This window comes from Phascolarctos cinereus, unplaced genomic scaffold (assembly GCF_003287225.1).
Source record: "Phascolarctos cinereus isolate Bilbo 61053 unplaced genomic scaffold, phaCin_HiC Scaffold_4;HRSCAF=312, whole genome shotgun sequence".
NCBI classification, from domain to species: domain Eukaryota; kingdom Metazoa; phylum Chordata; class Mammalia; order Diprotodontia; family Phascolarctidae; genus Phascolarctos; species Phascolarctos cinereus.
In genome coordinates, this window is record NW_027555847.1 from 356,226,380 (window position 1) to 356,251,778 (window position 25,399).

The 25,399-nt window shown below is 37.5% G+C and overlaps 1 protein-coding gene across 2 annotated transcripts in view; it reads left to right on the forward strand.

The window, feature by feature from the left end:
- The window catches only part of RANBP3L (RAN binding protein 3 like), a 71,782-nt gene extending 47,099 nt beyond the window's left edge, over nt 1-24,683 (forward strand). For both annotated transcript variants that reach the window (XM_020995926.2, XM_020995930.2), the window contains 3 exons: nt 6,274-6,416; nt 13,841-14,030; nt 17,260-24,683. In XM_020995926.2, the coding sequence (XP_020851585.1) occupies nt 6,274-6,416; nt 13,841-14,030; nt 17,260-17,303 (377 nt within the window). In that variant the 3' untranslated portion in view covers nt 17,304-24,683. The remainder of the gene's footprint in view (nt 1-6,273; nt 6,417-13,840; nt 14,031-17,259) is intronic.
- The last annotated feature ends 716 nt before the right edge of the window (nt 24,684-25,399 follow it).

Consider the following 25,399-nt stretch of genomic DNA (forward strand, 5'->3'; position numbering starts at 1 on the left):
GCTGCACTTGAGGACCTAGACGGCCACATGTGGCCTTGAGGCCGCAGGTTCCGTACCCCTGGTTTAAACTTTAAATGGTAATAGATAGTGAGAGAGAGAGAGAGAGAGAGAGAGAGAGAGAGAGAGAGAGAGAGAGAGAGAGAGAGAGAGAGAGAGAGAGACAGGGAGAGGAGAGGGAGAGGAAGGGAGAGGGAGAGAGGGAGGGAGGGAGGAAATGTGAATATGTTTATTAAATGCTTTCTTTGTACTAGGCACTGTTCTAAATCCTGGGGATTAAAAAAAAGAGAGAGAGAACAAACCAATTCCTACTCTCAGGAAGCTTACATTCTAATAGAAGAAGATAAAATACAAAGGAGATAGCTTTCTGAGCTTTCTCATGATATCAAGGTTCCAAGTACTGACTCACCAGTCACTAAGTTGGCCTCAAGGTGTAGTCATCCCCAAGGCTCCTGGCAGCCAGGCAGCCATTGTGGAGTTGGAGCAGCTGGGAGGGTGAGCTGGAAGTGGGGAGTGTAGGCTGTAGGTTCTGGGGCCCTCCTTCCACACAGTCATAATAGCATTTGTGGAGAAAAGAAGAGAGAGCCCTAACCAGTATGATGTCTGACCAATGTTTTGAGCCCAAACTATTCTCCGCAAAAGAAGAGGGAAGAAAGCACCTGTTCAGCAGAGTGAGCTGGACCTTCAGATGTCCTGGTATTCAGAGAGAGTAAGAACTATGTCAATGTGAATCCATAAGTCTTATTTATTACTTTTGCTTTCATTTATATTGAGAATATAAATGTGAATGTGATTTAGTTCCTTCAAAAAGTATCAGCTCATTGGTCATTGAATGAAGATCAATATATAAAGAGGACCAAGAATTAAGTTAGTATTTGTAGATAGTCGAAGAGTTAGCATCCTCTCCCTACCCCACCCCCTCCATTTTCCTCGACTTCTCAGGGCAAAAAGAGAAAGAGACATCAGTGGACTGAATCCTGTTCTATATCTGTTTCATGGCTTACCAGAGCCAAAATATTAGACATCTAGTGGATAGCTTTCTGGTGATAAGCTTCTCCATACTGAGCTAGGTAAACTCTTTGATTACAAACACATAAAGTTTCTGGGCCATTGCCGGGAGCTACTGGATAGCTTCCTTTGGAGAAACAGCCAGAGCTTCTGCCACAATGGCTTAAACTTCTAAAACCAGGGATCATATCTGCACCAAGAAGCAGCAGCATAGGCCTTTGTGGAAAAGTTCATATTCTACCATGAAAAATATTTGTGGAAGAAGATGTAATTGTGTACAACTTCATTGCATTTGGAGTTTACCGTAAAGGCAAAGATAAGTTGGTTTGTCAGGGTTTTTTTGTTTTTTTTAAGGCTGGGGTGGAGAGGGAAGCCTCCTGCCAGCAATTAAGTATTTTCCCTAGCGTGTTCTCAACATTCAGTTCAACTGTGCTGAAGAATAAATGAACTCCTAGGGGAAATTTGACCCTTACTATGACCTCCTCAGGCTTGACCCTGAAACAACAACATATCCGAAACACTACAATTTTGGTCACAGGCAGAAGCCTTCAGAGAAATTACAGCTACATTGAGCCGCTTTGTTTATATTGCCAGGGCATGTTTTGTTGACTCAGTTTTTCCAGAGCAAGGATCCTTCAAGGCGACTGTTAGAATTCCTTTGCTTCCTGTAATTCCAGAGCAGCACAAGAGGGAACAGAGAAAAGAGAAGCAAAATTCCACGGTGGTTAACATAGCTGCAAATTAAGGCGGAACCAGAGATAAGATTTCACAATACTGATTCTGAATTCAAAACGTCACTGTTTGTTTGTTTGTTTGTTTGTGATAGCCACACATTCAGAAATATTTACTTAGTGGCCTTCAGTCCTTTATACATGCTTAGCACCTTGTGTTGTAAAGGCAAAGAAAGAGAAGTCACAGTACTTACTGTCAGGTACATTTATGAAAAAGAAACAGGACCTACACAGGCATGGTTAAATAGCTTTATTTTTAAATTAATATTTTCTGATCCAAATTCTCTTCCTCTCACCTCTTCCCTCAGCTGAGAATGCAAGATAAAACAATACCTCTGTTACAAAAATGTACAAGACAATTTCCTATATTGACCATGTCCAGATATTTGTGTGTTTACATACATACATACATACATATGGAGGGAGGGAGGGGGAGAGAGAGAGAGAGTGTGTACTCTGAATTAATCACTTCTCTATCAAGAGGCAAGTGTTTAGTCTTGAGTATCATGAAATTGTCATTAGTCATTGTGCTAATTAGAGTTCCTTAATCTTTCAAAGTTGTTTGTGTTTATATTATTGCTGTTATTTATATTATTGCTTTATGTTATTGTTGTATAAATTGTCATAGCTCTGGTTTACCTGACTCTGCATCAGTTTATATGAGTCATTTAAGGTTTCTTTGAAACCAACCCTTTTCATCATTTCTTACAACACAATCTATCATTTATGTATATCATAACTCATTTAGCCCTTTACCAATTAATGCACACCACCTCAGTTTCCACTTCTGTGCTACCACAAAAAGAGTTATTATAAATATTGTTGTATATATGAATCCTTTTCCCCTTTCTTTGATCTGCTTGGCATATAGACCTAATGTTGACATCACTGGGTCAAAGAGTATGTATGCATGATTTAATAGCTTTTGGGGGCTTAATTCCAACTCGCTTCCTAGTCCACAACTCAACCAGCAGTGCATTAATGTACCTGTTTTCCCACAGCATTTGTCACTCTTTTTTTGTCAACTTTGCCAATCTGATGGGTATGAGATGGAACCTCAAAGTTGTCTTAATTGACATTTCTCTAATTGTTAGTGACTTAAGGCATTTTTAAATATGGTTATCAATAGGTTGAATATTTTCTTCTGAAAACTGTTTGTTTGTATCCTTTGACCATTTATCAATTAGGGAACAGAATTAAATAACTTTAAACAACAGTGTAAGATGAGGGCATAGGGGATGTGCCTTCAAGCCAGAAAGACCTGGAATCAAATCCTGCCTCAGAGACTTATTAGTCTCTGTCAAGCAATGATGTCAAGCAATTCACTTGACCTCTCTGCCTCAGCTTTCTTAGCTGTAAAATGAACAGCCTCTGAGTTCCCTTCCCTCTCTAAATCCATGATCGTATGAAGTAAAACTTATGTTGAGTGTTAAGGGATGGATAAGATTTATTAGACTAAAAAAAAATCACTTTATCTGTGGTACAATGGAAAGAACACTGGCTCAGGAATCAGAGCACCTGGGTTCAAGCCATCGCCTTTGATGTTTACTACCTGTGTGACCTGGGACAAGTCCCTTAACCTCCCTGGGCCTTGGTCTTCATCTCTGAAGATAAAGGGTTGGACCAAATGGTCTCGGAAGTCCCCTTCAGCTCTAGATCAGTGACTTTATGACCTTTTTTTCAAAGTAGAACCTAAAAGCAAAGCTTTCAAAAATCTAGCAGTCTTCAAGTTCTAATATTTTAGAAAAGGAAAGGAAAATGATTAAAAATGTAGCTTCTATCTTTCTACTTCTTCCTTTTCCTCTTCTGCCTGCTACTATTCTTTTGTTGTTGTCACTGTTCTTCTTCCTCATATTCTTCTTCTGTTTCTTCATGTTCTGGTTGTTGTTATTTTTCTCCATCCTCCTCCTCCTTCCTCACAAATTGCTCTGTGCCTATCTAATCCCAGTTTTGTACTCTTGACATCACACCAATTTCCAGAGCCAGAGCTGGCACAGGACATCCAGGTCTTTGTCCTCTCCTACAACAGAGCAGTCAGCCCACCTCACTAGGATCCCACTGTCATTTTGCCTCTCCCTAGGACTCACCTCCCCCCTACGGTAGATCTCCCCTGACTTGCTACCTGGCTTGGAGACGTGTGTCCTGAGTGACACAGGATACCCAGGATCACCTGGAAGGAGAAGGTACAGCAGTAACAAAGGCAGCATGTTTTAGATGCCCCCTTTTCCTCTCATGATAAGTTCAAGACTAGTCCTCTTGAGTTCTAGCCTTCTCTATTTTTCCTTCCCTTATTTTTCATTTTAAATGTTTTATTGTTGGAAAGACTATATCAACTCTTCTTTCTTACCCTATGGAAAGGGTCAGACAGCCTCTTGGCATACTTCACTGTCAGTCCTCTGAAGTTATGATTGATCAGTGCATTAATTAGAACTCTGAAATCTTTTTGTGTTGTTTTCCTGTACCTCCATTTCCACTATCCCCTCTGAAACTCTTCTCTGTTGTTATTCAACTCTTCGTCCCCCTAAATCTTTTTCTATCACCTTCCTCCCAAATTCTGATGCTCAGTGAAATCAGCTTTTTTCTTAAGACACCTCATCTATTGGCACCATCTCAAAGCTTCCTGCTTTTCTCTCTGTCTCTGTCTGTCTCTCTCTGTCTCTCTGTCTTCCTCTCTCTGTCTCTCTCGTTCTCTCTGCCTCTCTCTGTCTCTGTCTTTCTCTGTCTCTCTGTCTCTGTCTGTCTGTCTTTATCTTCCTCTCTCTCCAACTCTGTCTCTCTCTCTGTCTCTCTTTCTCTCTGTCTCTCTGTCTGCCTCTCTCTATCTCTGTCTCTGTCTGTCTCTGTCTCTCTCTCTGTGTCTGCCTCTCTGTCTGTCTCTGTCTCTCCATCTCTGTCTCTCTGTCTCTCTGTTTCTCTCTGTCTGCCTCTCTGTCTGTCTCTTTCTCTCTCTCTCTCTCTTTCAGAAAACGCCAGGAGGAGGAGCTGTAACACCACTTGCTTCCTACTGGGATTTTAGACCCTGCCTGAGCCACCATTACTCGTCAACCACCTCCTCTCCACTTCTAAAATTCACTCTATCCTGTTTGGATTTATGTTGTTATCATCTGTGAAACGTCTCTCCTTCTTCTTCAGTAACTCCAACTCTCGTAATCTTTTTCTCCACCCCAACTTCTGCCCCTTCTAACACCCTGACCTTACAGGTCCTGAATCTTCTCAACAGCTCTGACTTCTGTCTGCAGTCTTCCCCAGCCAAGCACAGGAGTGGTCATACCTTAAACTTCTCCCCCAAAGTGATTTCGCCCAGGTACTTGAATCCCTAGTTATGATTATAATAATTATAAAACTACCCCTGAACATACAGCAGGCGGTGATACAGTGAGTTAGCTCTAGTGAGAAGCAAATGAAATGGAAGTAGCATTTGTATAGCACCTATTATGTGCCAGGGACTGTGCTAAGTGCTTTATAAAAGTTATCTTATTTGATTTCACAACAATCCTGTGAAGGAGATGCTGTTAATATCCCCATTCCTCAGTTGAGGAAACTGAGGCAAACAGAAGTAAAGTGACTTGCTCAGGGTACCATTCCATGGCTAGTAAGTGTCTGAGGTCAAACTTGAACTCAGGTTTTCTTAACTCCACTCTCAAGGTGGCAGGTTCCCCACCCCTGACCTAAATAATTCAGAACACTTGCCCAAACAGAACAGACAAACAAACATTTAAAATCAAGTGGGGGCAGCTAAGTGGCACAGTGGATAGAACACCGGCCCTGAAGTCAGGAGGACATGAGTTCAAATGTGGCTCAGACCAAACACTTGATACTTACTAGCTGTGTGGCCCTGGGCAAGTCACTTAACCCCAATTGCCTAAAAAAAAAAAAAAGGATTAGGTAGGTGGTCCAGGGTCAATTTTAAGAGATCTATGCAAGGTGCAGTGAAGCAGAGGCCTAGAGAGATTATTAAACCCAGAGGCCTGGGCCATTCAGGAAAACATGGAGAAAAGCATGATTAGAGCTATCTAGAGGATGCAGACAAGCAGGAGGTCACAGGGACTCAAGTACAGAAGAATGGTTCAGCCTCATACAAAGAAAAAGATAGGGAATGGAATTGAGGCCAAGCAAGTAAATCGTTATAACCAAGGTTTGCCCACTGGTTCTAAGGTGGGGGATTTTTGTCTTTAAGAAGGTTTGGGGACAGAAAAAGACTAGCAGGCCCATGGTTCTTCCCAGAGTAAGGCAGGATTCTTCAGACTGTTGTCATTGCTGCAGATCTTATGAATTTTGTGGCTCCCTTCCAGTACTTACCTTCCCTTTTATATTAAGCTGGTGGCATTGAATTCTTTTTTTTAAGCTTACAATAAAATGAACTCCTAATCTAATTTGAAAACAAGGCTTTAATCCCAATCAAAAAATTTATATTGGGCACACAGTCTGAAAAGAAAAATTCTTTTTTCAGCTTGCTATTCTTCAAATAATAGCAAATCCTAGGAAAATTGATTAATTTTTTTCTATAGCCCTTAACACATACACGTTCCTGTTTTAGTTATGCGAAATCAAGGCAGTCTAAGGCTGATCCTCAACAGCAAACTCTGGGCACAAATGGAGATACAAAGAGCAAGTCTCAAAAATCTACGCATCACTGCCACAGATTTAGATGACTGGTCCATCAAAATATTTTTAATTCAGGTAAGACATTTGAGGGTTTTTTGTTTGTCTTAAGAAATGTAATTATCTTATGGTATATATCTAGCCCACTGGAGTGAGCAAGTGACTTGATTTTTTTTTTACAGTAACTGTATGAGAGTCAGCATTATAGCATTAGCGTAGGAGAGAGAATAAATGAATGAATGAAATCAGTTATTTATCATGTTCACTATATGCTAAACACTGGGAATATAGAAGTACAAAAATTAGCCCTTGAATTCAAAGAGCTGACATTCTAATGGGAAATAATCCATTTTAGGGAAGTGGAGGCAAGGTATGGAGTTATGGTCTGAAAAGTCTCCAAAATGGTGAGGTGAACATTAATGCAGTGGATTGACATGTTGTTCAAGGGGGTTGTTCAAGGTTGTGTTGATTTTGTTATAGTTTTCAGAGCAAAAAGTTGGAAGGCAGAGGGCGATGGAAAAATAGCAAGGGTGAAGAAAAGTCTTCACCTTACAGGGTTAAGTGGCTTAGCCTATGTCAGGCATGATCTCTGCCAGGTGCACTTTGGAAGGTAGAACAGCAGTAAATGGTAGGGCAGAAATGGCCAGAGTGAAAGAATAAACTGGCTTTAGAGTCAGGAAGGAAGACCTGGGTTCAAGACCTGCTTTTGACCATTGTGTGACACTGAGATCATCATGACTACTCAGTAGCCTTAATCTACTCTAAGACTTTAAAATTCAGAATAAGGTGCCCACCTGCTTTGATAAAAGGAATCTTTTCACACTCATTCCTGTGTATCAGTGAAATCATAGTTCTGGTATCTCTGCTCCAGCCCCAGCCCCAAAGCTATTACTAAAATTTCAGATCACTCTTTATATTTTTAAAATACACGATAGATCTGTGCTGTCCAAACACTGACATGGAATTTATTATAATATTACAGCTGTCAATCATTTGCTAGCACTCTTTGCCTAGGATATTGGTAACTATTGAGGAATTAATATTTAGATCTTTCACATTCTTGTCAAGTTATTTGACTAATGAAGTCAGCAGCTGAACCAATCTCAATTTCTTAAATACACATCCTCTCCCCTCCCGCCAACACACAACACACGAATTTAAGAAAAAAAAAAGCAGGCTACTTGTTCAAAATCTTGCCTCGTGAAAACCTATCAAGATCTTCTCACATACATTTTAAGTATTGGTTTTGATATTATTGATATTATTCAGTATTTAGTATTGGTAGGAGAGCATTATTGATATTTTAGTTTCGGCCACTTTTCCCCCAAATGTTTTATTTGTTGTTATTGGCATCACTGGCATAGTGAGGAGGACCATGGACTTGGATCTGGACCAGGTCAGGACCAGGTCAGGAGATTTGGATTCCAAACCTGGCCATGCCAAGTTACCAGTGTCACATTTTGGTCAGATCATTTAATATCTGATTCATTTTCTGCATTTGAAGAAAATGGGAGTTACACTAAGTGAGTGCTCTAAGGTCGATTCTAACTCATACCTTAGCAGTGTACTTACACCTTAACTGAAAGAATTAAGGGTACTATGAGTCCATCCAAAAATCACTGTTACATACTTATTTTTAAAAAATTAATATTTTATTTCCCCCCTAATTACATGCAAAAACAATTTTAATATTCTTTTTTAAAATTTTGAGTTCCAAATTCCCCCCATTGAGAAGGCAAGCAATGTAACATATGTTACACATATGTAGTAATGCAAAACACATTTCCATGTTATATATTTATTGAAGGAGAATCAACATTTCCCCTTCATTCCTCCACTGCTCTTCATGTCCTTATCCTTTCTCCCCTCCTTCCATTCAATCTCAAAGGAACAGCTCTGCCATAGTTAACATTGTCATTCTCTCTCTCTCTCTCTCTCTCTCTCTTTCTCTCTCTCTCTCTCAGTCTCTCACACACACACACACATACACACACACACACACACACACACCCTAATTTTTGTGCCATCCTGTATTCCTTGTGATTTTGCTCTATCAACCATCCCCTCTTTTTCCTGTTCCTTCAATTTCTCCCCCTCTAGAGGCTTCTTCCTCTAACATGCTCAAGTTGTATCAATCTTACAAAAACTTTCCTTTGGCCTTCTAGCCTCTCAAACTGTTATTCTCTTTACTCTTCATTGCAAATATATGTTTTAATTTGTCTGTACTTGCTGCCTACACTTCCACAACACCTTCATGACTTCATTTGGATTTTTCTTAGCAAAGATACCAGAGTGGTTTGCCATTTCCTTTTCCAGCTCATTTTACAGATGAGGAAACTGAGGCAAACAGGGTTAAGTGACTTGCCCAGGGTGACGCAGCTAGTAAGTGTCTGAGGCTGGATTTGAACTTAGGAAGATGAATCTTCCTGAGAAGACCCATATATAATCAGGGCAGCTAGGTGGCATAGTGGATAGAGCACCAGCCCTGGAGTCAGGAAGACCTGAGTTCAAATGTGGCCTCAGACACTTGACATTAACTAGCTGTGGGACCCTGGGCAGGTCACTTAACCCCAATTGGCTGAAAGAAAGAAAGAAAGAAAGAAAGAAAGAAAGAAAGAAAGAAAGAAAGAAAGAAAGAAAGAAAGAAAGAAAGAAAGAAAGAAAGGAGTCCGTTATGAGAAAAGAAACTTGCTGCAAAGATTCCTCTCTGTCCCTTTCACCCCACCCCCACTTTTCTGCTTTTCTTCTCATTTTAGCTGCATTGGTCTTATTTGTACAAAAACATTAATTTTATGTAATCAAAATTATCCATTTTACTTTCTGTGAACTTCTCTATCTCTTTAGAGATAGAACTCTTCATCATGAGCATCGAGTTCATGTCATGAACTCTTTCCCTATCCATAGATCCAACAGACAATTTCTTCCATGTTCCATGTTGTCCTCTTATGATAAAGTTTTAAAGAGTTACATGCATCATCTCCCCATATAAGAATGAATGTGGACAGTTTGACCTTCACTAGTCACTTATGATTTATCACTCATTTTTAATGCTTCTCTTGAGACTCGTGTTCTAATGAAAAATTTTCTACTCGGCTCTGGTCTTTTCATTAATAATGCTAAAAAGTTCTCTTATTTCATTCAAGGTGCATGTTTTCCTCTGTAGGTTTATACTCAGTTTTGGTGGGTAGGTTTTTCTTGGTTGTAATTCCTAGACCCCTTGCCTTCTAGAATATTCTGTCCCATTATAGTGGTAGCTGCTAAATCTTCCATGATCCTTACTGTGGCTCCATGTGCTTGAATTCTTTCCTTCTGGCTACTTACAGTATTTTCCCTTACCTGGGAGCTCTGGAATTTGGCCATGATTTTCCTGGAAGTTTTCATTTTGGGGTTTGTTCAGATGATAACTACTGGATCCTTTCAATTTTTACTTTGCTCTCTGGTTCTAAGATATCTTGGAAGTTTTCTTTCAAGGTTTTTAAAATATAATATCTAGGCTCTTTTGTGTTTTTTTTTTTGTTCATGGCTTTTAGGTAATATGATGATTCTTAAATTATCTCTCCTCAATCTGTTTTCCAGGTCAGTTGTTTTTGCTATGAGATATTTCACATTTTATTCCATTTTTTCAGTCTTTTTGTTTATTATTTTTTCATGTCTCATGGAATCATTATTTTCCACTTAGCCAATTCTAATTTTCAAAGAGTTATTTTCTTAAGTAAAGTTTTGTGCTTCTTTCTACCAAGCTGTTGATTCCTTTTTCATGTCTTCCTTCCATAGCCCTCATTTCTTTTCCCATTTTTCCTCTACAATTCTCATTTGGTTTTAAATTTTTTTTTTGCTCTTTTTAAAATCATTTAAAAAATGCTTCTAAAATTCTTGTTTGGGCTTGTGTTCAACTTGAATTTTTCTTTGAGGGTAAATGAACTGGGTAGTAGGTGACAGAACTACCACATGGAACCCATTTTGGCCCAGTCCTAGTTCAGGGATCCCCGGAATCTCTTTCTGCTCTGGTGCTCTGTCTCAGCCCCATTTCTATCTTTAAGCACTGGAATTCTCTCCACTACTGCCACCATTGGCCATGACTGCAAACTTTTCTGTTGGTTTCCCCAAGCTACCCTAGGCTGGAAAAATGACTCACTGTAACTTTTTTTTTAACTTTCCCAATCAGAATTTGGTCTGGCACATTTTCTAGATCATTGTGGAGGAAGTGTGCTGGGCAAACTAGGCATAAATGCTTCCATTCAATTCTGCCATCTTGACTTTGCTCCAGGAAAATCATTTTGGCAGCTGTATCGACAGTGGTTTAAAATGGGGAGAGAGCTGAGGTAGAGACATCAATTGGAAGGTAATTGCAGTAGTACAAACAACAGGTGATGAGGACCTGAGCTAAAGTGGTAGATAAATGGAGAGAAGAGGACATATGAGAGAGATACTGTGAAGTTAGAAATTTGACAACTGACATTGCTAACTGGTTATCCTGTAGCATTTCAAACACAACACTATCAAAACTGACCTTTTCCTCCCTCTGAAGTGTTCTTCTTCTAATGTCTTTCTCTGTTGATGGCACTGAAAACTTTGAAAGTCAAACAATGTGCATTGATTAAGTGCCCCTCTCCCCTCCTTGAGAAAGCAAGCAATTTGATATTGATTGTATGTGTGAAGTTATGCAAAATATATTTTCCTGTTAGTCATGCTGCAAAAGAAAAAACTGACAAAAACAAGAAAAATTAAGTAAAGAAAAAAGTATGCTTCAGTCTGCACTTAGAGTTCATAATTTCTTTCTCTGGAGGCAGATAGCATTTTTCATCATAAGTCCTGAATTGTCTTGGATCATTATCTTAATCAGAGTAATAAATCTTTCACAACTGATCATTCTTACAATATTACTATTACTGTGTGCAATATTCTCCTGGTTCTGTTCACTTGACTTTGCATTAGTTCATATAAGTCTTTCCAGGTTTTTCTGAAATAATCCCCTTCTTCATTTCTTATAGCACAATAATATTCCATCACAATTATATACCACAATTTGTTAAACCATTCCCCAATTGATGGGCATGCCTTCAGTTTCCAATTCTTTGCCATTACAAAAAGAGCTACTATAAATATTTTTGTACAAAATAGGTCTTTCCCCCTTTTCTTTGATCTCTTTGGGACACAGACCTAGAAATGATATAGCTGGGTCAAAGGTAACATTTCATATCCATTACCTTTTGCCTGCACTATTTTGAAAATCTCCTAAATGGTTTCCCTTCCTCTAGTTCGGTCCTCTCCAATCTATCCTTCACATTAGTGCCAAAGTAATCTTCCCAGTTGTCAGGTCAGAGTATGTCACCACCCTGCCCAATGACCATCAACAGCTTCTTATTGTCTAGCATTACAAACAAGCAACATAGAATAAAATTTATAATGGAATACAGAGCCCTCTAAGATCTGGCTTCAACCTATCTTTCCAGATTTGTTTTAAACTAAACTTTGTACACTCTAATCCAGTCATCTCCAACATTTAGCCCTTTCCTGATCTCATACTATCCTTTCTTTATGCAGGTAGGCTCATAAGTGGAACTGTTCTGTATCTCTGCCTTTTGGAATCCTCTTCTATTAAGATCCTCATGAGGTGCCACTTCTTTTGTATGAAACTTTCACAGATTCTCCAAGCTAGAATTTACCCATTCCTAATCTCTTTTCCCTTTTGCTTTGACTTCTCCAAAGAACCTATCATATTCTGATTCATATTATAATTTTTTGTGTGCATGCTAATCAGTCATGTCATTTTGACAGCTTCATATCCATAGTACCTAATCCAGGTTCATTCCACAGAATAGGAAACATAAATATTTATCTAATTAAATTTAATTAAGATAGGCTTCTAAGGCTTAGAGATGTTCTGATTTACATCAATGATTACTAACTCTGATGAAATAAAAGATCTTTAGAAAGATTAAAAAAATACAGTATCAAACTGTGGCAAAAGAATTGAATTATACATTTTTAAATCTAGATTCTAGTCCAATTTCTGCCATTTAGTATGTAATCTGATAGTTTCCTCATCTTCAAAATGAGTGTAATATCTGCCATGCCCATATTATGATGATAGAATGAGATAATGCCTAGGTTTTTGTCAATTGGCCCATGGCCATATGCTACCCTGATTCCAGAGAGTAGTCTGTTTGAGATGTTTAGGGAAAAAGCAAAATTTTGCTTAATATAGCTAATTAACATGAGAGTAGAACCACAGAGCCTAACCACATGCCTGCAGTTGCCATTGTATTACTGCCTCCTATCTGGTATCATACTAACAGGTATTAATAGATTATTGATCATTATGAATATTAATTATTAATGCAGTGTTATTAATATCATATTAATTATTAATGTTATTAAATATATAAAAATTATGGTCTACGCATATGAATTTCTGATCATCGGGCCCACCATGGGGGAAAACAAACTTGATTTCCTCTGAAATAACGTATAGGAAAATGCTTTGAAAACCATAAAATATTATACAAATATAAAGTGATTATCATACTAATTTAAAAACAATACAGGATAGTGTTTCTGTATTGTTCCTGTAATGGAAAAGGACATAGAAATCTGTGGGAATGCCAGTAGTCAGGTTTTGTTTTAGAAAAAGGCAGTGTTTTGAGGGGATTCTAGGATGTCCAAGCAGAGTCCTGTGAAAACACAGGAAGCATTGCTATGCCCTTTGTCTACATGACCTGCTCCCCGAGTAATCTGTTTTCCAATCAAGTGGTTAGAGTATTGGAATTATTGAACTTGATTTGATGCCCTGCGTATTGGAATCTGAGATGTTTTAAAATGGCCAAAGAAAAATTTTAGTTGATTCCTGACAAAGTGGAAGAGCTCAGCTCCCCTCCAATGGGTGAGGACGTTGGAAAATTTTTTCTCTAACTCATCATGACCTAGAAACTAGTACTCTCATTAGTCACCAAAAGATTATGTTTTAAAATTGATTTAACAAATATTCTATTTTAAAATGTTTTTATTAATTTGTTTGCTTTCCCATCCTTTTAAAAAATATTCTTTTTACCTTTATGGTGGCAATTGACAGTGACAGTAAGTGTGTTTATACAGTCAAGAAATAACTTTCTTTTCCTCCACGAAAAAAGTCCTACAGCCATCTATAAAACTAAATTCTATACAGCTAATTCTAAATTCAAATAAAATGTCTTTAAAATCACTCAACTTTGCTTTCTCTATGTTATTGTATATGCATGTGCCATTACCTCCTTACAACTACAATAGAATGGAATTTAATTCAATGTGGGTTGTTTTTCAACGTTTGGAGCGGGGGATGTGATTATTATCTGCATACTCTACTAGATTTATGTTACATAGGCACTTTTCCTTCAGGGAACCCAAGCCAAGTAATCATATTATTAAGGAGGATGGAAAATTATTTAAAAAGGAACTCTTAGACATATGAGATATGTTTAAAAGTACTAGCCTTCTTAACAATTTCATTTTTTTTTTTTGTGCAGGCAAGTGCCAAAGATGTTGGATGTCTTTACGCAGCAATACATCACCGTCTTGTTGCACTAAGAACCTTTTATAAACAGGAACTGGATGTAAATGAAATTGAAACTGAGTCAGAAACAGTCATCCAATTATTAAGCTGTGATAGTTGTGATGAAGATGATGATATGCTTAAAGTCACCACAGATCGATCAGGTCAGTTGATTTTCACTCCCCTGTACCCTAAAATACAGTAACTGCTAGGATTTTTCCAAAGGCTAATCATATCTTGACATAGATATTATTGATACATGAATTATAGATTATAGTTTCTATTTTCAGGTAATTTTCCATTTTAAACTTTACATTGCCAAAAGTTTATTTCTTTATTTTTCCACCTTATTTCATACACACACACACACACACACACACACACACACAGCGCAGTATATGTGTGTATATATGGCAGAGGGAATGGATGGGGCCACTATTTAAGACTGGCCTGTATCTATGAAAATCCTATTTGTTTCCTTAAAAAAAAAAAACCTCAACCTAACTTTGTTTATAAGATTTGTGGTACATAAACCTAGATGCAATCACAATGAGGAACACCTGTACTTAAAAGCAGAAATCACTATTCATTTCTTCTTGTTGTTTAGTTATTTTTCAATCATGAAAGTAAACACTCTTTGTGACCCCTTTTGGAGTTTTCTTGGCAAAGATACTGGAGTGGTTTGCTGTTTCCTTCTCCAGTTCATTTTACAAATGAGGAACTGAAGCAAACAGGGTTAAGTGACTTGCCCAGGGTCACACAGCTAGAAAGCATCTAAGTTGAGATTTGAACTCAGGAAGAGGAATCTTCCTGACTCCTGGCCCAGCACTCTGTCCACTGTACCACCTAGCTGCCCTGTTTATTTCTAGGGACTGAAGAATATATCAATACTGAAAATAAGTAAATAACTAATAGACTTTTAGGTGAAATAATATAAATACTCTTAAGTGTTGAGTTTAGGAGTGTGAAATTAAAAGCAATAGCTATCACTTTGAAGGGTGAAATGAACAGTTCAATAACAATTTATAGAATAGTATCCCATAGGTGAAACTGTTAGGAGGACTTTCTGGCATTTCTAATAGTAAACACTTCAGACAGATCCAATTTTTTGTAACAACCAACTTTGGTGCTATTTAGGGATTGTGTAATTATCTTCTCAAATATTCAAATAGTGATCTCCTTGATTCAACAGTTCCCTCCAGTGATTCAGACTGCAAACCCATCCGTGCCTGCCCATCCCAGGTAGCTCTTCTCTAGGTACCAAAGTCTGCTGAAAATATTTACTCCCTTCCTTCCTTCATTGTGAGAGTGCCAGGAGAGCCCTCTGGCTATCTACCTATCATCTCTCTCTCCTGCCACATGTACTAATGAGTGTTCAGGTTTCAATTCTGTCATTTTGGATCAGAATTTTATTTTAACTATATATAATTCAAGAACTTAGCATAGAGCATGAGTGCAGACAGCATGACTTTGAGAAGTAAAGTTGAAATTATATCTTCTCTTTATTATACTTTTAGGGTGCCATGCCTTCTATTAATATTATTTTAAAAACCCTAGGGGCAAAAGAAAAAAGTATATGAACTCAGACTATAACTTACTTGTTTTAACCAAAGAACTAGTGGGTGATATTTCTCATCAAATTGTTTATATGTTTATGAAAACTGCATTCAATTCAATTCAGTTCAATAAACATTTGTTGAATTCATTTTACATCTACATACAATTTAATTTATATCAAGAGTAGTGATCTATTTTAAGGAATTTTCAGGTTAGGAAAGTTCAAAATATATTTAGATAAAGTTGTGTAAAAAACAAAGAGAAAAAAATCCAGTAAACATCCCATCTTGACAAAAAGGGTATTTTATATCCTAGTTCAACATTTCCAGAAGGCATGATACAGTGTCCCGAAAGTCTTGGTGCACTTTTAAGCTATGGTGGCTTAAAAAACGAACCCAGCTTGAATTAAATTCCTTTCTATAATGAGTAGTTGTAGGGAGGTAATGGCACATACACAGACATTAATTTTTAAAAGTAGTATAAAAGTAGTGTAAAAGTGTGTTAGGGTTAATAAGTTATCAATCAATTCCAAAAAAAATGATATTTCTCAATAATGAATCTAGCTACATAGTAAAAGAAAATATGAGAAAAGAAAAACCTGAGATAGGTGAAACAAACTCCAATATTTCTTTGGTAATTAATTATTTTCTCTAAAACAAACTGTTAATGTTCTCAGCATCTTTTTCAAGTCATGGTTGGTGAAGAAGAAAGTGACTATTTTATGAACTACTGAAAAAAATGTAATGGTTACCATAAGGTATTATACTGGGCATTTTTTAGTAGCTTTAAACTGTACCAAGGTTTTGGGAACATCCTGTATACAGATGCTTATTTTACAGTTCCATTCTCAGGTTTTCTCTTACTATGTTGTTGTTCTGTCATTTTCAGTCATGTCTGACTCTTCGTGACCCCATTTGGGGTTTTTCTTGGTAAAGAAACTGGAGTGGTTTGCCATTTCCTTCTCCAGGTCATTTTACAGATGAGGAAACTGAGGCAGAGAGGGTTAAGTAACTTGCCCAGGGTCACACAGCTAGTAAGTGTCTGAGGCAGGATTGAACTCAGGAAGATGAGTCTTCCAGGCTCCATACCTGGCACTCTATCCATTGTGCCATCTAGCTGCTGCAATTGAGATATATCTTTCTATGGAATTAAGATTGATAGCTTATTCATTTTAATCTGTTTTTGTATCCACTTTTTACAAAATCTGCCACTAGCCAGAGACAGTGTGGCATAGTGGACTGAGAGATGGATGAGAGACAGCAAGAAACCCTGGGTTCGATTTCAGTCTCTAGCGCATAGCTGTTGTGTGACCCTGGATAAGCCACCTAACATCTCAGTACCCTAGACAGCTTTTCATAACTAAAAATTACCAAAGAATTACTGACTTGGTTTATTATAGAGTTCCTCATAATGGTGAAATCACAGGTCCAGATTCTGCTTCACCAACCAAAAAAAAAAATAAATTCTGTCACTACCTGTTTTCAAGAAATTTGGTCCAGTTTTCTACAACCATTTTACTTCTGAGATACTTTCATATGTGGAATTATTTTTATTATCTGTAAGCAAAAAGGTTACTTTTTTTTTTACCCGTGAACATTTTTTAGATTCAAATTCAACTGCGCTAATGCTCCATTAGGGGCAGCTAGGTGGCACAGGGGATAGAGCACCGGCTCTGAAGTCAGGAGGACCTGAGTTCAAATTCGGCCTCTGACCACACACTTAATAGCTGTGTGACTCTGGGCAAGTCACTTAACCCCAATTGCCTAAAAAAAAGGAAAAAAAAAAGAAAATATTGTTTATGTTGTAATAACCACATATTTTATAATTATACTTCAGATCCTTCCAGATGGAACCACAGATCACCAGTTGCCTGCTCATGACAGCTACCTTTGGTCCTGATTACAGCTACAGAAAGACCATTGAAAATCCTCAACCATCCCAACTCACCTTCTAGTGAGGAAAATCCTATATATTCATTGAAAAGGTTTAAGGAAATTAGTTTTCAAGAGCATTAGAATTTGGTCTGCTTCAAACTTTCCCACTTATGGATTTTAATAATCATATTCCTACTGCTTTATATTTGGACTAATCTGAAGAAAAATTACCAGAATTTATGAAGTATCTCACAGGCTTCAAACGCATCATTTCCAGAGGCGTTATTTCAGAATATAACTGATGAGAATTATTCATCACATTGATGGATAGAACAATTAAAGCTATGAATTATTAGATTTAATAAATGTCTAATTCAAACATTTTTTTCTCCATCAGTGACCTTCCTTATATTACAGAAAATTCTGTCTTTCAAAAAATGGCACTTCGGACTAAACAAGATGGAAAAAAGAACGTGAGCCATTCATCTCCTGTAGATTTAAAGATACCACAAGTTCGAGGCATGGACCTTTCATGGGAGTCCCGCACTGGTGACCAGTATAGCTATGGTTCTTTAGTCATGGGTTCACAAACGGAGAGTGCGCTTAATAAAAAGTTAAGGGCTATTCTTCGAAAACAAAATAGAAGAAGTATACTGGATGCTGGACTGGATTCTCGGGGCTCAGATGCTGAGCAGTCTACCTCTGGACAGCCATATCCCACGTAGGATCAAGAAGGAGACCCCGGCTCCAAGCAGCCTCAGAAGAAAAGAGGGAGATATAGACAGTACAACAGTGAAATACTGGAGGAAGCAATCTTGGTGGTTAAGAGTGGAAAAATGAGTGTTTCCAAAGCTCAGAGTATTTATGGAATTCCCCACAGTACACTGGAGTACAAATGGATGACAATCGAGCAGCAGAAGAATTATCTATCCATGAAATAAATATTTCATAGACTTCAAGGATTGTTCCTTTAAAAATGCTATCGTAAGTCTCATCCAAGTCATAAAACAATTTTTACCTTGCTCTTTATTTTCCACTTAGATATATGAATTAATAAAATATTAAACTTGTGTGTTCACAGTAACAATGAGCTTTTTAAACAAAAATATTTAAATATATATCATAATAGTATCAAAGTCTCAAAAATGTTAACTGCTTTTCAGTTGTTATTCTCTAAGTTATTTCAATAAAGTTAAATTATTTGCCTTAGCATCATTTAAGGTATAATCATAAAATTATAATACTTTTATTTTAATACCTAAAAGAACTTATCCAAATGAGGCTTATCCTTCAAAGTCCTCATCTTGGGATTTATCCCAGTAATGCTACTATTTGCCTAAGATTTTTGTTTTGTTTTTAACTATTTTGGAATTAACTAAGGAATTGATTTATGAGCTAACCAAGACAGCAGTTTTATTACTTTGTAGTTATAATTTAAAAAACACAAACAAAAACAACAAACGTAAAACTAAATTGCTCAGTTTAAATATCAGATTTGATTTGGGTAACTTTTTGAAGTTTCTAAAAATTACCTCTACTCTCAAAGGATAGTTTTGCTACTATTAAAAATACATAAAAAGAATAGCTCTGAAAACAAGAGTTAAAAAAAGTTTTGAGCCAAAGTAGCATTGTAATGATTGTTGTATAGTGTTGCAGATTCATTACTTTGGGTGGCAGGGCACTTACTTGTATAGATGATGTGTTATTTTTGTATTTTAAATATAGTCACATTATCATATAGGCCAGGGGATTTTAATCTGGGTTCCTTGGTCTCTCATGTATAGGTTTCTGGGGATCTGTGACCTTGGATGGAAAATACATACACACACACACACACACACACACACACACACACACACACACACACACACATACATACATATATCTTTTTACTAATCTTTGGCTTCCTTATCCTATGTATTTATTTTGTACATTTAAACCATTATTCTGAGAAGGGATCCATAAGTTGTACCTGTGAACCCCAAACCCCAAGAACCCCAAGAACTCCAATTTATTATCTAAGAAAGAAACAAAAAAAATTAGGGTAGATGTGTCCACAGGTTAATTTCTCTCAAGCTGGCTTGACATGCATTGCATGGGAGTTCGGTCCAAAACTGGGCCCCCCTAAGGAGGCCATTTCAGCACTGGCTCAAGAAGGATTTTGGGATACAGCATTATATACCCTTTCAACAGGGGCTCATATCAACCTGTCATCATTCCAGACCACTCCCAGCCTCTGCTGATCTGGGCAGCAGTATCTGTTTCTACCCAAGCCTGAGTAGGATAAAATTAATTCAGGGTTGGGTCAGGTTTCACCAGGGTAGGAAGATTCAATGCAATCTCATTATCAGTGATGTCCTTTTGAAGAACTTTGAAGCAGAAGGCTGGCAGGGTGGTGCTCTGAGTCTCCAAGACAGATTACCAAGAGAAATCATTTTTCACACAGCGAACTATCAAAGGAATCCCAACTATAGGCTGACTTTGTATTACATTACATGCATTTAATGAGTCAAATTCTTCAGTTTTTCTCTGGGAACAAAGCATTTTTAGAAGTTACTGAAACTATGGTAGCCTGATTTAGCAAGTTACTGGTTCAAAGGTCTTTATTCTCTCCTACACTTCAATAATTCTTAGATATAGGTATTTAGGGTGGTCCATTCTAGCCTTATTTTCTATCCTGGGTTTATCTTCCATTCTTCTCTGTTATATATCTGATAAGGGCGGGGGCCCAAGCCAAGATCTTCACCCTTTGCCTCAAAGGGAATCTGACTCACAGGCCCCAGACCCTCATCTCCCTTTGAAAGCCTTAGCTTTACCTTTTAATCTTATTCAGATGCTCCCTAAAAGCCTTAGGCTCCCTCTTGTCTATAGGCCCCAGAAAGGCCTTCCTTTATCTCCTTTTGAAAGTCCTAGCCCCACCTTGATTTTGTGCAGATGCCTTTCAAACTTCTGCCTTCCTGTTCCTCCATTATCTATTCCCATTGTCTATTCAATCTCTCCCGACCTCCCCAATTAGAATTGTTGCCTACACCCTTTACCCAACCCCCTTCTCTTGCCACCCAAAGTTACTTTAGTATTTAAGATCCACCTTGGCCCTCATTCAGATGCTGAGAATCTCACGCTCTAAAGGCTGAGAACCTCTCATGCCTGCTCGTCCTTACTGGCGTCACCTGGCCTATATGTTTTACCACCAATAAACTTTTCCTCTGGCTGAAGAAGATTTGAGTTGAATTCTTTCAGGCAGGGCCCGGTACTGCGATCTTGGGGTCCCAGCACCCCAAAACCCCTAGACCTCTTCATATCCACCTTTCAAATTGCAACAGTTGCCACTCTTTTAGTCCTATGTTTTGCTTTCCCATAGCTATGTCCTATCTTATGCTGGTCCATGTTCCTGAAATGCCATTTTGTCCGCTTTCCTGTTGAAATCCTACTGATCCTTTGATCATTTAAATGCAACCTTACCCCCCATAAAGTTTGTCCTGAGTCTTCCTAGGTAGAAACAATTTCTCCCACCTCTGATCTCTTGTAGCATTTTGTTTTTACCTCATATATTTACCATAGTCTACCTTGGTTATAATTATTTGGTGTACATGTCTCCTCTACTATAGACAATAGGAGCTCTTTTAAAATTCAAGTTTATGTTCCCTTCAACACCTAACAAACCTCCTTACACAAATAGGACTTTACTATTTGCAAAGTATTTTTGCATATGTTTTCCTTTTGTTTTTAATTTAATTTAATTTTTGAATTAATATTTACTTTCTTTCCATCCTACTCTGTCCCATTTAAAAAAAACCTCTTGTAATAAATATGCATAGTCAAACAAAAAAAATTCCCACATTGGCCATGTCCCAAAATTTTCGTTTCATTCTACAACTTGAATCTGTCACCTCTTGGTTAGGAGTTGAGAAGCTTGGTCATCAGTCCTCTGGAATCATGATTTGTCATTGCATTGATCAGAGTTCTTAAGACTTTCAGAGTTTCTTACTTGGGAGTCACAAAAATCTGATGAGGTAGATTTTATAGGTGCCATTTCACAGAAGGAGAAAAGGAAGTTTAGATTTTAAGTGGCTAATTAAACAGCTATTGTTAGCAAACCAAGTATTATATTCATAACCCCAAGATGACTCATTGTAATATTATTCATAGGTAGAATTTGCCCTTAGTGATCCTAACTGAAGAGTTACTAGTATCTGTTGTACAGTTAAGGAAACTGGAACACAGAGAGTTGAGGTATCTTGCCCATGGTCTGCTAATAAATCTTAGATTAGGGATTTGAATTTAGGGCTTCTAAATCTAAATTCAATGTTCATTCCTATCTGACTGCATGACTGAATTGATCATGGAGTCACTCTTTAAGTCACTAAGAGGCCATGAAGCTTATTTTGAGAGAATCACAGGAAAGGCTGTCCTTTGTTTCTAAGGAACTCACAATCAATCAGTAAGCATTTATTAAGCACCTGCTATGTGCCAAACACTATGCTAAATTCCAGGAATACAAGTACAACAGTAACACAGTCTCTACCTAAAGGAGTTTACCTTTTGACTTGGAGGTTAGAGCAGTAAAACAGATATATTGATAGATAAATACAGGCTACCTACCAATAATACACAGTGATGAGGGGAGGGGAACACTAACCGCTAGAAATGAAATGAACACAAGAAGAAAGAGAAGAAAAGAGAAAAGTGGGGAAAGAGAGTTGTAGAAGACAAAAGAAAAGAAATACAAGAAAATGTAAGAACCATAAACTGAGAAACATATTGACAGAGCAGTAAAAGAATGATTTTTTTATAGCTGTGGGATTTTAGGTGTCAGGTTTGCACAAATGCTTTTAAGGTAATATTGGCGGCACTTTCATTTTGATTACTTTTGAAATGAAAGTGTTGTTTTTTAAAATAATAATCTTATTTTTCTGGCATATTAATTTTTGTCCCTCTAATCATTTCTTCACTATAAGAAGCACCAGGAAAAAATGAGACAATAACTTCCTATGTGTCCCAAAACAGAATACCATCGAATCCATCTTTTGCTTCCATTATTTTCTTGAATCTTTGCTGCATACAACAAAAAGAGGAGTAAGACTTACTTTTTAGGATGGAAACATCATTAGAACAGAAAAGGGTCATTGTGGAAGGGAAAAAATCTGACCTAAAAAACTCCTTACAAGATAATGTCTTTGCACTTTTATTGCATAAAACCATAAGTGTTCCAAATTCTGGTGGGTGTTAACAGCAGAAGCATGAAAATTTTAACCATTTCAGATGTACTCTGTGTATGACAGAAAGCTTTTGTGATGTGATGCAGAGTATGGATGTTGAAGGTGGAGGTGAAAATTATTTCTGTGAAACCGAGTCAATATTTTCAACCCATTATTTCATAAATATGGTATTTAGATCACAAGTCCATTATCTTTATTACTATGTTTATCATTTAATATCAAGTGACATCTTTGAGGATTGTAAATATAGTAAGATTACAGGAAGTTATCAATGATTGCATTAGGATGTTTTCCAAGGAAGTTAAGTGTGCAAAGAAATGGGTATGTGGGGGTGGAGAGAATAATACATTAGTCTGAAAGCATCAGTTTATCCATTGAAATAATAGGCAAGTTCTCTTATGTTTGGAATTAAGCCAAGGAACATGCCACAAGATTGTCTTCTATCTACTCTATAATACTTTAGGTGTACCTAGTTCTTCATCTATTTTCTCTATTAGAATGTAAGCTCCCCAAGAGCAAGGATTGGGTTTTTTGCCTTTCATTGTATCCCCCCTGCTAAGCACCGTGCCTAGCACATAGTAAACACTTAATAAATGCTTACTGACTGATTCGCTAATAGTTCAAATTGAATGTTTTATTGAGCAAAGGATACCTACAGGGAAAAAATGTAATTTCTTATCTGCTCAGGGGTCCCAGTATCTCCTAAACCTAAGATACATGCAGTGTTAGGGGTATTATTAGAGGCTTCATGAACCAAGAAATGCCTTAACATGGAACCCATGACCCCAGGGTGGAACACTCAGAGAATGATTGATGAGAGCCTTTTGTGTCATAAGCATTATGAGTCGATCACAGCAGGTGATGGAGCATTACCTTGTAGGTGAACATCAAATCTTAACCAAAGCTCATGGAAGGAATCCAGTACTAATGTGGCATAAAAGTGGAAATCCAAGGTAAAGCATATCATGCAAAGCTATGAAATGGTGGCAATCAAATAATTAACATAGACCTTGCCAGTTCACATTAATATGGTCCCTGGGATCAACACTGGGAGCCATGGATATTCTTTGTTGTTCAGTCAGTTTCAGTTGTGCTACCACGTGGGGTTTTCTTGACAAAGATACTGGAGTGGTTTGCCATTTCCTTCACCAGTTCATTTTATAGATGAGGAAACTGAGGCAAACAGGGCTAAGTGAATTGCCCAGGGTCACATCTAGTAAGTGGCCAGATTTTAATTTAGGAAGATGAGTCTCCCTTATTCCAGGCCTGGCACTCTATCCATTGTACCACTTAGCTGCCCTGTATTGTTATTTTCTGTATTGGTCCAAACATTAGAATAATTCCTCAAAAATGACAAATGTTGGAGAAGATGTGGGAAAACTGGAACACTAATGCATTGTTGGTGGAGTTGTGAACCGATCCAACCATTCTGGAGAACAATTTGGAACTATGCCCAAAGGGCTATAAAACTGCATACATACCCTTTGATCCAGCAATACCACTTCTAGTCTGTATTCCAAAGAGATCACAAAAACAGGAAAAGGACCCACATGTACAAAAATATTTATAGCAGCTCTTTTTGTGGTGGCGAAGAATTGGAAATTGAGGGGATGCCCATTAATTGGGGAAAGACTGAACAAGTTGTGGTATATTAATGTCATGCAATACTATTGTTCCATAAGAAATGATGAACAGATGGACTTCAGAAAAACCTGGAAAGACTTGCATGGACTGATGCTGAGTGAAGTGAGCTGAACCAGGAGAACATTGTACACAGTAACAGCCACATTGGGGGATGATTAACTTTGATAGACTTAGCTCTTCTCAGCAATGCAAGGATCTAAAACAACTCCAAAAGACTCATGATGGAAAATGCTATCCACATCCAGAGAAAGAATATTGGAGTCTGAGTGCAGATCAAAACATACCATTTTCTTCTTTTTAAAAATTTTTTTTGTTTTTTGTAGTTTTTCCTTTTGGTTCTGATTCTTCTTTGCAACATTACTAATGTGGAAATGCATTTAATATGATTGTACATGTATAACTTATATCAGATTGCATGCTGTTTTGGGGAGTGGGGAAAGGAAGGAGAGGGGAAAATTTAGAACTTGAAATCTTGGAAAAGTGAATATTGAAAACTAAAGATAAATAAATTTAAAAAATAATATGATTCCTTGAAAGTTAGAAATGTACATTTTACTTTGAGAACACAAACTTGAAAAGCTTAAGTATATCCTGGAACATGGTATCCTTGGTATCCTTGAAAGCAGTTACTCATTCTTAGGCTACAATGGGTCTGAAAGCATCAGGGGAGGGTGAGACATTGGTGAGAGTCCTATTAGTTGGATACTTGGTCAAAATCTATTCAGTGTCAGTCAGCTCCTGGCTTCTATTTGTGGAGGATTAGATCAGCAAAATTTAAGCTTGCCTGAGTTTATGAATGGTGGACCACCAATGATAATCTCCCAAGTTTTAAAAAAAATTTTAGATCTATGATAAATTTTGTTTTGTTTCATTTTTAACCACGTGTCCCAGTCACGGTTCTATATTTAATGTAATAGATCACTCAGTGCCTGGGGGTTCAAATAAACAATCTTTGTAATAAAAAACATATAAAAATACCTCCAGGTAGAAGCAATCCCACAAAAAGTTAAAACAAAACAAAACAAAACAAAAAACAGTCACTGGAAAATAAAAGCCAGCAGGCATGGGGGTTCAAAGCCCTTTGCCAGAGTCCCACAGCTGGGCCTCAGATTTATCCACCTGGGGGCAAGGTTAACTCAAATTGGCCCAGTTTTTCACCATAATTTCTTTGTTCACAATAGCCCTATCGATGTTTTGAGTGTGTGCATATGCATGTGGGTCAACACAAGCCTCCCCATT